Genomic DNA, 12,669 nt, shown 5'->3' on the forward strand with positions numbered 1-12,669 from the left:
ACCCTGGACCCTGGGATCATGACCTGAGCTGAAGGCAGACGCTTAACCAACTGAGCCACCCAGGCACCCAACAAGTACCCCTTATACCCACACCCAAAGGATGAATGAGTAGCATACCAGTAAAGTTGCACATTTAGCTAGTAAAATACATGTCTTGTTAGATTTGAATTGCCTATAAACGATGAATGATGTTTATAACCATATCCCAATGGACATACTTTAACAAATGTTAACCTACATACCAAATAATAACAAAGGTCTAGAGAACTGTGAGCCCTCACCCAGCTAGTGGACCTCTTACCATGTATTTCACTTGATGACAGGTTTGCCTATTCAGTTGAATCCTGGCATTTCTGCATCGTGTAGCAGTGATTCTCAAAATGTGTTCCCTGGGCCAGTGGCATAAGCGTGGCGACTGATTAGAAATGAAAATTCTGGAGTCCCACTTCAGGTCTACCGAGTAAAAGGTGGGGGCCCAGGAGTCTGTGTTTTAACAGTCCCTCCAGCCGGTTGTGCTGCAGCTGAGGTGTGAGAAGCCCTGTTAGAGCGTTCGGAGTATCAGCATTCGGGAGGTTAGTTTGTTTTAAGCAAAGACAAGCAGTCTAAGGAAATGCTTAAGAGAATGGACCGTGGAGCCTCACTGCTGGGGTTTGAAATCCAGCCCTGTAATTTACTAGCAATGTGACCTTGGTTACCTTTCATAATCTCTCTCTGCCTCAGTTTCCTTATCTATAAAAAGGAGATATTAGCACCTACTTCCCAGAGTTGTTTTGAGGGTTACAGTGACTTTTAATCCATATTAAGTTCTTGGAAAAGTACCTGACATAAGGCTAGTACGTAGTAATTATTTATTATCCCAATGATCACATTCATGTAACTTATTATATCCTATTATCATTATATTCATGTAATATAGTTGGAAGTAATGCGTGTAATTTCCTTCGTGGTACCTGGAGCCGAAGGTTGCTGTGTTACTCACCTGGTTCTTAAAGTACCAGTTAGAACATTTTCGCTAGAACTTACTGAGTAGTGTTCTTATATCCACAAAAGAGTTAGTGGGTTTTACTGAGGTCACTGTTTTCTGTTCTTTTCTGGAAAGAATAACGTAGCGAAGAGCTCGGACTCCCTGGGTTTCAGTTCTTCCTCTGCCACCTCGAGCCATGTGACCATAAGCAAGTTACTTAACCTCTGTGCTTCCAACTGTTGTCTACAGGGAAGGGTGATGGTAGTGATCTGCACAGGGCGGTGTGAAAATTCAGTGGTTCATACAGGACTGCTCAGACGTTTTGGTCTCCGGTATGCTTTAGTGTCTTAAAATTGTTGAAGATTCCAAAAGACTTTAATTTAAATGGGTCAAATCTTTCAATATTTACCACATTGGAGATTAAAACTAGGAAATTAAAAAAATATTTACCTTAAAGTAATAATAAACCCATTGCATCTTAACACAAATAAGAAAAATTTTTGAAAACAAAACAGTGAGAAAAGTGGCATCGTTTTCCATTTTTGCAAATCTCTTTCACGTCTGGCTTAACGGAGATCTCTGTCATGTTGGGTTTTCATAGCTGCTGCTGCATTCAGTCTGCTGGGATGTTCTTTCGTGAAGTATGTGGGGAAGATCCAGCCTCATACAATATGTCGGTAGGAGAGGGAAGAGTGTGTTAATAATTTCAGATAATTATGGATATCTTTTTTTTTTTTTGATGTTGCAACAGAACTCAACACATGGTGTTTCCTTCAGGGTAGGTGCAGTGTGCGGAGTCGGAGTCCCGATCAGTGAACTTCACATAGTCTTTTGTATTAAAATCCATTGGTCCGACTTGCGTTCCGGGTACGAGATCACAAAATCAATTTGGAAAACACTGAATCATTGAGTTTTGAAAATCTTCCAAATGTTGATGCATTTCATTATACACTATCAAAACATCACGTTTGTTAAAATCATCAGAAAAGTCTTTTATGTATTGGGAAGCTGCCAACTCATAGTAACAAATACAAATTTTCCAAAAGTCTAATTTTTCACTTGAAAGCTCAGATTTTATCATTGGCAACAAATACTGTCAAGTATTTCCTTGAAGTGACAGTCTCACTTTCTTCTACCTAAAAAAAAAAAAAAAAAGTCTGTCAAATACTCAGTTTGAATAACCACCGTTTGTCCGTCAGTCATCCTTTCAAGTAAATGGTGTTCCATGAAAAGTGGCTTCTTCAGTTCACAGTCCGAACTTATGAGTGTTTTTCCTCGAGACAACCGTAGTACTTGGCTGTGCAGCAGAAGTCCCTGGTGCATACTCGCCATTTTATCATCCATGCTGTTAGAAAGATGTGTGCTCAAGGGCAAAGGTTTAATGAAACTAATAATTTTTATTGTTTATAAGGGTATTTTAAATAAAAGTCATTTAGAAAAAATTGCAAGTGGCTGTGAAAAATACAGCGACTCTTACTGTGGTTTTGGTGCTATTGTGAATATAGTTTGACCTCACAGACCCTCTAAAAGGGTCTTGGGGTCCCTGGGAGGTCTGTGTACCGCACTTTGCGAACTGCTGAATTAATACATGTTAAGTGCTTAGAATGGCAGCTGGCACGTAAGTGCTGTGTTTTTAAGTTATCACCATCATCATCACCATCATCATCATTTGTGTATTTGTACAAAATATCATCACCAATTAACCCCTGAAATCGCTGATGGTTTTTAGGAGAAAGCAAGAGGTGACATTATAACCCTCTATCTGTATGTACATTTTAAAATATAGCAGACAGACAGGTCACATGCTGCAGGAAATGAACAGTATTAGCATTTGGAATAATAATCAACTTTCAACTCACCCTCTGTTTTGCCCTTGCCCCGAGGTTTTATAATGACTTCAGCTAATTTAATAGTAACCGAACAATTTGCTTCTCTGCAGAGCAATCTAGAAAAAGCTGCCTTTGTCAGACTGTACTTGGTCTCTCAAGGACGATTCCCCTTGATGGGCTTGATGGATGTCCTCTGCGTTGCCGTTCAGCACCGGGAAAAAGACACGCTGGCTTGGATGGTACTGCACAGCCTCTACCAGGCGCGGGTTGTGAGCCATGCCAACACAGGTGAGGCCGGCCTGGGCTGGGCCGCAGGAACGGAAGGTCGCCAGCCCTCCCTTTTAGCCCGGGAGTGTTTCCTCGACTTGAAAAGGAGTTTAGTGCTTCTGGACCCAGGAGAGCTCTCGTTACCCCCAAACGAAGAGCACCTTAAATGAAAAGACCAGCCACAGCTCACGACGACCATCCCGGAGATGGGAATGGATTCCGCTGGGGATCTTTATCGTCTTTAGCTCTCCAGGCCCTCGAGTCTAGAAACAGGTGTATCAGGTTGATTCTGCCTGATGTTTTCAGGAAAGTGACTTTTAGGTGGTTCCTTAACAAACAAATAAAAAGGGAAAACAGTGACAACAAAATTAAATTGTTATTCTACTGAAGAGCTTCTCCGGAGGGTGAGGGGAATAAAATCGGGGCACCCTCCCTACATCCTCAAGCCGGAAGCTCTAGGCCTGCAGCTCTGCTAGTGAATCCTGCCGTGGAACTTGTAGCCTCTCATAGACCTTTACACCTGAATAATAATGAGCTCCCCCATTTCTCCTCCCGTGCCTTTGGTCACGTTGCTTCTAGCCGACATTCAGGGCTGAAGGGCGCCTGGCTTCAGTAGATCGGGTCGGCGGGGGAGCCTTAGTGACCCGAGGCATGTTACTTATATTTCTGGATTTTTTTTCTATTTTCCTCATCTCTTGTGTCTTGAAGGTTTTGAGCCTGGCGGACATCATTGTAATACCTTTTTGAGACTAGACAGGAAATTCTGATTTATTCTCCTTATTCTCAGTTTGGCAGTTGAGATAGTTGTCTCATCTCTGCACTAGTGCCTGCCCAGTGAAAAATGAACCTGTGGTGAAAAACGAGGATTTCTTTTACTCTAAATCAAAAGTGTTTTTATCAAGGAGAAATCTAGTAAATATTCCCAAGGAAGCATGAAGATACGTGAAGTAAACTGAAATAAAGTGGATACCGCCTTTGGTTTTAACTAGCTGGCCTTCCAGCTTAGTTCCTGTTTTCCTCTGACTCACTAAAATTTGACAGCCTTCCCAAATGAGCTTTACTGTGCTGGGAGTCCTCATTTAAAAAAAAAAAAAAAAAAAAAAAAAAAAAGGAAGAATCAGTATTTATGCTGATGTTTGTTCTCCGGTTACTGTATAATGGCTGGTTTTTATTTTTCTTCTTATGTCTTTGGGATAGGTTTTCTCTCTGATTTTCCCATAAAACGGGAACATTTAAGTAAAGGAAGACCGTAAAAACAACTAATTATCCAGGATTCAACATCACTGGCTAGCTGGCGTGCCAGATTTCTGCTAGTGTGTTTAGTGTTGAGAGAGAAACTCCGATAAGTGCATTTTATCACTAGCGGGTGCATCGTTTTGAAGAATAAATTACCTTTTGCAAATAAAGACAAAACTACAGTCAGCTGATGTGTGAATAGTGTCAAAGAACTCTGTCCTGCAGAAGCACAGGTCTCAGGTGTTGCAAGAGGATTTGAAACGGTTTCGTGGAATCCTCCCAGGTGTTCCGCGTTAGTGATGGCGGCTAGTACTGATCTGTTGTAAGTTCATAGGAAAACCACGGTCTGGTAAGAAAATACCGCTTTTTGTTTCAGGCGTGTTGAAGAGAATGGAATGGCTCTTGGAACTGATGGGTTATATCAGGAATATCGCGTACCAGTCAACATCTGTTCAGAACGTGACTCTCGATGAGGTACAATCTAGAGGAGTCACCTGTGGCTCCCGTACGTTTGTGCTCCCAAAAGACCAAAAGGTTGCTGCTTGCCTATTCCCCCCCCCCTTCCTTTTACTTTTGGGCAACACTGGTGAGAACTCTCTGCTGTCACAGGGAAAGGGATGTTCTTGCCTGGCTCCTGGAGACCCCCACGGCTGCCCTTAGAAAAATATTTTCAACAGAGTAAGTTCCTCGATAGGCAGCACAAAAAGGACACTAGCTGATGAGGGAATCCAGGGTTCTGTGTACGTGGGCTTGACCCCACAAAGGAGATGAGGTACAAGGCTCTGGCCTTCACACTGGCCCAGAGAATGTCTTCAAATGTCTGGTTTGAAGAGGTCCCTGAAGTGTATGCAGGTAATACGGGTTTGCGCCAATACTGAATGTGCAGGAGAGGAGTATGTGTGTGTGACCCCAAAAAGGTTAACAACCACAGATATTGGGTAAAATAGAAAAATGTTGATAAATAAAAGGAAGATAGCGCTTTACCACTCTTCTTATTTTCTTGACTGCTGCCCACTGTGCGTTTTTTAGTAGTAGAATTCTTTCACAGGTATCTTGGTTACTGTGTGAGTGGAATTTGTACAATCTGGGATGTTGTTTGAAATTCTGACCAGCTTTTCTGAAGAGTTGCATATATTTTTGAAATTTTACTTGGTGAGATTATGAATTTTAAGATATTAAGGAGTACTTTTTAAACTTTTTTTTAAAACTAGCAGAATCTGTCATCTTTTTCTTCTGATCTCCTAAGTTTTTGTTAACTTTGTTTTCTTACAAATATCTTTTAAAACTTAGAAAATACAGATAAGCAGAAAGAAGCGTAATTTGAATCACAGTAATTCAACAACACAGGGGGCCCCTTGTTACCACCATTTCTATAAGAGTGTAGATTAGTCTAAACTCTAAATAGATGGATCTTAGATTATTTTAAATGCGTGTGGAGATATATAGGCTGAGAAGATGGCGGAATAGGGGAACTCTAAGCTCACCTCATCCCATAGACTACAACTAGATAATACTCTCATCAGTGTAAATAACCCAGGAAATGACCCGAAGGCTGGCAGAACAAACTCCTCAACTAAATGTAGAGAAGATACCACATTGAAGAGGGTAGGAAGGGCAGAGACACACTGGGGAGCTAAATGGATCATGGGTGTGAAGAAGGGGAAGAAGGAGCCCACTGAGGAGCCCACATGGGGAAGATGAGTCTCCATAATATTTGGCTTTGAAAACTAGAGGGGGTGAAGTTTTGTGAGTTCTTACAATGAGCAGGACTTAAAGCCTGCAACTTTAAAAATCAGCAGGTTGGGTTCTGGGAGAACCTGGCCACTGAGAGGAAACTGAGTCCCTGCCCTTAAAGAGACAGCACAAGAAACAGCCTGTGGGGATAGAACACAGAAGGAGCAATTTGAAAAATGCCTGGGACATAGGGAGGAAGAGTTATTAACTCATCTCAGAGCCTGTCCCAGAGGGGTAGTGTTCACAGGGAGTTTCCTCCAGGAACGAAGGAGCTGGTAGGTGCCATTTCCCTCCCCTGCACTCCCCGCCCCCCCCCCCCAGCATAAAGACATGGCCACCTGCAGCCACCTGCAGGAACCAGTTTAGTGCTCACATTTGCTACCTAACTTGCTTATACTATGCCCTGCCTCCCCACCCCCCCAGCACAGCTCTGGGGATTTGCCCACTCCAGCTGGGATTGCCTCAGTCCCAGTGCTGTGGATCCCCTCCCCCAGAAGACCTGCTCAGATTTTGCTAACCATGCACTTTGTGGGGACTCGGCAGTGGTGATGGCGGCAAGTACCCTCTCATGGAAGACGGGCACACACCTTGCTAAAACTGTGTGCCTGCCCACCCACTCTTTGTGGATCCACATGGGCTGGCCTAATGTTGGTGGTAGGTCTCCTTTCACAGCAAACCTGCGTGCACCTTGGTAAAACTGCATGCCCTATCCCTGTATGCTTTGCGGATTGGTCCAGCCACTGTGGTCCCAGAGGTGGCAGCACAGCACGTCCCCTCTCCCTGGTGCACAAACCTTGTGGGCTCTGCCCATGTCACTTCTGCAGCATGTCTGGATCTGCCTCCTCCAGTATGCTCTTGGCCAAAGCCCGTTCAAACCGAAGCCATAAGCGTGGCAGTGTGCTAGCAGCCTGGGCAGGGACCAGCACCACTCCAAAGTGATTCCTGCCCTGGGGAGAGAGAAAGATAAGCACACGCATTGGTCAGACTGTGGCCCCTGCGATGGGCTGGGGACAGACAATTCGTCTGATTTCAGGCCCTCCCCACCAATGAAGTCTTCTCAGGGGACAATGCAGGGAAAGTGCTCTGCAGTTTGGTGCCACTGCATCTCTGCCGAACACATGGTCTGACTCAGCTCAACCCCAGGGCAGCACCCGACTGGCTAACACCACAGGGACTAATCATTGCCCACAACAGGTGAAGAGACCCATTGCAGATGACTGGACTGAAGGAAAAAGCAGTCAAGTGACAATAACAGAGTGCACGCAACACACATAGGAGACACCTCTGAAGCGCCAGATTCTGGTAAACGGGAAAGTGCCCTGCAGAGCACTACAGGACCTCTTCTTCACAAGGCCACTACTTTTAAGAGCAGGAGACATAGCTGACTTTCCTAACACAGAGAAACAGACACAGAGAGTTAGACAAAAAGAGGAGACAGAGGAATATGTCCCAAATGAAAGAACAAGACAAAACCACAACAAGAGTCCTAAGCAAAATGGAGATAAATAATACGCCTGATAGAGAATTTAAAGTAATGATTATAAAGATACTCACTGGACTTGAGAAAAGAATGGAGGACATCGGTGACACCCTTGACAAAGACATAAAGAAGAATCAGTCACAGTTGAAAAACACAATAAATGAAATTAAAAATACACTAGATGGAATACGTAGCCGAGTACAGGAAGCAGAAGAATGAATCAACAACCTGAAGGACAGAGTAATGGAAAGTAATCAAGCCGAGCAGAAGAGAGAAAAAAAAAAGTATGTAAAATGAGGATAGACTTAGGGAACTCAGCCACTTCGTTAAGAGTAATAACATTTGCCTTATCGGGATCCCAGAAGAAGAAGAAAGAGAAAAGTGAGTAGAAACTTTATTTGAAGAAATAATAACTGAAAATTTCCTGAATCTGGAGAAGGAAACCAGTTCAGATCCAGGAGGCACAAAGATCTCCCAACATAAAGAGTCCAAGGAGGTCCACACCAAGACACATAGTAACCAAAATGGCAAAAAGTAGTGGCAGAGAATTTTAAAAGCAGCAAGACAAAAGAAGACCATTACACACAAGGGAAATCCCATAAGGCTATCAGCAGATTTTTCAGCAGAATCTTCGCAGACCAGAAGAGAGTGGCAGATATTCAAAGTGCTAAAAGGGAAAAATCTGCAGCCAAGAATACAAGCAAGGCTATCATTCAGAATAGAAGGAGAGAGAGAGTTTCCCACACAAACGAAAGTTAAAGGAATTCGTGACCACTAAGCCAGCCCAATAAGAAATGTTAAAGGAGACTCTTCAAGTGAAAAGGAAAGACCATAAGTAAGAATAAGAAAATAGGAAGCATAAGAGCAATAAAAATAAGAATATCCATAAAAATTAGGCAAGAGATTCACAAAATAAAAGAATATAAAGTATGACACCATATACCTAAAATGTGACAGGGAGAGGAGTAAAGAATGGGTTCAAACTTAAGTGACCATTAACTTAATAGAGACTGCTATATGCAGAAGATGTTACATACAGCCCTGACGGTAACCACAAATCAAAAACCAGTAATAGATACACAAAAAGTAAAGAGAAAGGATTCCAAGTATAGCACTGAAGAAAACCAACTTATGGTGAGAGAAGAGAGCAAGGGAAGAAAGGTACAGAGAAGAACTACAAGAACAACCATAAAACAAGTGACAAATGGCAATAAATACATACATATCAGTAATTATTTTGAATGTGAATGGACTAAATGCTCTAATCAAAAGACATGGGAGGACAGAATAGGTAAAACAAACAAACAAACAAAAAAAAACACCCCAAGACCCATCTATATGCTGCCTACAAAAGACTCATTTCAGACCTAAAGACACCTGCAGATTGAAAGTGAGGGGATGGAGAAGCATTTCTCATGCAAATGGAGATGAAAAGAAAACTGGGGTAACAGTACTTATATTGGACAAAATAGACTTTAATTTTTTTTTTAAGATTTTATTTATTTGACAGAGACAGCCAGTGAGAGAGGGAACACAAGCAGGGGGAGTGGGAGAGGAGAAGCAGGCTCCTAGCGGAGGAGCCTGATGTGGGGCTCAATCCCAAAATGCCGGGATCACACCCTGAGCCGAAGGCAGACGCTTAACGACTGCACCACCCAGGCGCCCCCAGGACAAAATAGACTTTAAAAGGAAGACTATAACAAGAGACAAAGAAGGACACTATATAATCATAAAGGGTACAATCCAGCAAGAAGATATATCAATTGTAACTATGCACTCACCATGGGAGCACTCAAATACATAAAAGAGTTAATAATAAACATAAAGGAAATAACCGATAGTAATACAATAAGAGTAGGGGACTTTAACATCACCCCACTTGGCATTGATGGACAGATCATCCAAACAGAAAAATCAACAAGGAAACAAAGGCTTTGAATGACACACTGGACCAGGTGAATTTAACAGACATACTCAGAACATTCCATCCTAAAACAGCAGAATACACATTCTTTTCAAGTGCACATGGAACATCTCCAGAACAGATCACAAAAGTTTGCAAAACAAGTCTCAATAAATGCAAAAAACCTGAAGTCATACCATGCAGCTTTTCTAACCACAACACTATGGAAACTGGACATCACCCAGGGAGGTTTGTAGTGATACAGGCCTACCTCAAGAAGAATCTCAAACAACCTGGCCTTACACCTAAAGGAACTAGAAAAAGAAGAACAAACAAAATCCTAAACCAGTAGAAGGGAGGAGGAAATAATAAAGATTAGAGCAGAAATAAATGATATAGAAACTAAAAAAACAATAGAACAGATCAATGAAACCAGGAGCTGTTGCTTGAAAAGATCAACAAAATTGATGAACCTTGAGCCAGACTCATCAAAAAAAAAAAAAAAAAAGGACTCATAAAATCACAAATGAAAGAGGAGAAATAAACAACAGCACAAAAATACAAAGGATTAGAAGAGAATATTATGCAAAATTATATGCCAATGTATTGGCCAACCTAGATGAAATGGATAAAGTCTAGAAACATATACCCTCCCAAAGCTGAATGAGGAAGAAATAGAAAATTTGAACAGACCGATTACCAACAATGAAATTGAATCAGTAATCAGAAAATTCCCAACAGACCAAAGTCCAGGACCAGATGGCTTCACAGGCGAATTCTACCAAACATTTAAAGAAGACTTAATACCTATTCTTCTCAAACTTTTTCAAAAAATAGAAGGAGGAGGAAAACTTCCACATTCATTCTATGAGACTAGCGTTATCCTGATGCCAAAACCAGAGAAGAGACACCACAAAAGACTATAGGCCAGTCTGTCTGATAAACATACATGTAAAGATCCTCAACAAAAATATTAGCAAACCAAATCCAACAATACGTTTAAAAAATCATTCACCACAGGGGCGCCTGGGTGGCTCAGTCGTTAAGCATCTGCCTTTGGCTCAGGGCGTGATCCCAGAGTTCTGGGATCAAGCCCCACATCAGGCTCCTCCGCTGGGAGCCTGCTTCTTCCTCTCCCACTCCCCCTGCTTGTGTTCCCTCTCTCGCTGGCTGTCTCTCTCTGTGTCGAATGAATAAATAAAATCTTAAAAAAAAAAAAATCCATTCACCACAATGAAGTGGGACACAAGGGTGGTTTAATACTTGCAAGTCAAACAACAGGATACATCAGTAAGAGAAAAGATAAAAACCATATGATCCTTTCAGTAGATACAGAAAAATCATTTGGCAAAATACAACACCCATTCATGATAAAAACTCTCAGCGAGATGGGTTTAGAGGAAACATACCTCGACATAATAAAGCCACATGTAAAAAACCCACAGCTAACACCATACTCAGTGGGGGAAAACGGAGAGCTTTTCCCCTAAGGTCAGGAATAAGACGAGGTTGTCCACTCTCACCACTTTTATTCAACATAGTACTGGAAGTCCTAGCCACAGCAGTCAGATGACAGAGAGAAAAGGCATCCAAATTGGTAAGAAAGAAGTAAAACTTAACGGTCTTTGCAGATGACGTGATACTGTATAGAGAAAAGACTCCTCCAAAAAACTGCTATTAATACTTGAATTCGGTAAGGTTGCAGGATACAAAATCAGTGTACAGAAATCCGTTGCCTTCCTATAAACTAATAATGAAGCAGCAGAAAGAGAAATTAAGAAACAGTCCCATTTGCAATTTCACCAAACATAATAAAATACCTAGGAATAAACTTAACCAAAGAGATGAAAGACTTGTATGCAGAAAACTATAAAACACTGATGAAAGAAAATGAAGATGACACAAAAGAAATGGAAAGTCTGTGCTCATGGTTTAGAAGAACAAATATTGTTAAAATGTCTATACTACCCAAAGCAGTCTACAGATTTAACGCACTCCCTATCGTAATACCAACAGCAGTTTTTACAGAACTAGAACAAACAAATCCTAAACTTTGTTTGGAACCACAAAAGACCCTGAATACCCAAAGCAGTCTTGGAAAAGAAAAACAAAACTGGAGGTATCACAATTTCAGGCTTCAAGTTATATTACAAAGCTGTCATTACAAAACAGTATGGTATTGGCATCAAAATAGGCACATAGATCAATGGAACACAGTAGAAAGCCCAGAAATAAACCCACAATTATATGGTCAATTAGTCTGCAACAAAGGAGGCAAGAATATGCAATGGGAAAAAGACAGTCTCTTCAACAAATTATATTGGGAAAACTGGACAACAACATGCAAAAGAATGAAAATGGTCCACTTTCTTAAACGAAACACAAAAATAAACTTAAAAATGGATTAAGGACCTAAATGTGAGACCTGAAACCATTGAAATCCTGGAAAAGTAATTTCTCTCACATCAGCCATAGCATCATCTTCCTCTATATGTCTCCTGAGGCAAGGGAAACAAAAGCAGAAGTAAACTATTGGGACTGTATCAAAAAAAAGCTTCTGCACAGCAAAGGAAACAGTCAACAAAACTAATGGACAACCTACTGAATGGGAGAACATACTTGCAAATGGCATATCTGATAAAAGGTTCGTGTCCAAAATATATAAAGAACTTCTACAACTCAACACCAAAAAACCCCCCAAACAATCCAATTAAAAAAATGGACAGAAAACATGAACCGACACTTCTCCAAGGAAGACATATGGGTGGCCAACAGACACATGAAAAAATTCTCGACATCACCCCTCATCAGGGCAATACAAATCAGACCCACCGTGTGATACCACCTCACACCTGTCAGAAGGGCTGAAGTCAAAAACTCAAGAAACAACAAATGTTGGTGAGGATGTGAAGAAAAAGGACCCCTCATGCACTGTTGGTGGTAAAGCAAACTGGTGTAGCCACTGTGGAGGAAGGTATGAAGTATCCTCAAAAAATTAAAAATAGAACTGCCCTATGATCCAGTAATCGCATCACTGAGTATTTACCCAAAGATTTACAAAAACACTAATTCAAAGGAATATATGCAGTCCTATGTTCAAAGCAGCATTATCAACAATAGCCTAAGTATGGAAGCAACACAGGTGTCCATTGATAGGTGAATGGAAAAAGAAGAGGTGAGATACACACACACACACACACACACACACACACACACGCACACACGGAGATATTATTCAGCCATAAAAAAGAATGAA

The 12,669-nt window shown here is 41.4% G+C and overlaps 1 protein-coding gene across 5 annotated transcripts in view; it reads left to right on the forward strand.

Moving 5' to 3' along the window:
- Positions 1-12,669, forward strand: part of FOCAD (focadhesin) — a 297,831-nt gene that overhangs the window by 279,485 nt on the left and 5,677 nt on the right. For all 5 annotated transcript variants that reach the window (XM_026506454.4, XM_048223032.2, XM_044386894.3 and 2 more), the window contains 2 exons: positions 2,904-3,081; positions 4,673-4,770. In XM_026506454.4, coding sequence (XP_026362239.2) covers positions 2,904-3,081; positions 4,673-4,770 — 276 coding nt within the window. The remainder of the gene's footprint in view (positions 1-2,903; positions 3,082-4,672; positions 4,771-12,669) is intronic.

The sequence above is a fragment of the Ursus arctos genome, unplaced genomic scaffold (genome assembly GCF_023065955.2).
Source record: "Ursus arctos isolate Adak ecotype North America unplaced genomic scaffold, UrsArc2.0 scaffold_18, whole genome shotgun sequence".
NCBI lineage: Eukaryota > Metazoa > Chordata > Mammalia > Carnivora > Ursidae > Ursus > Ursus arctos.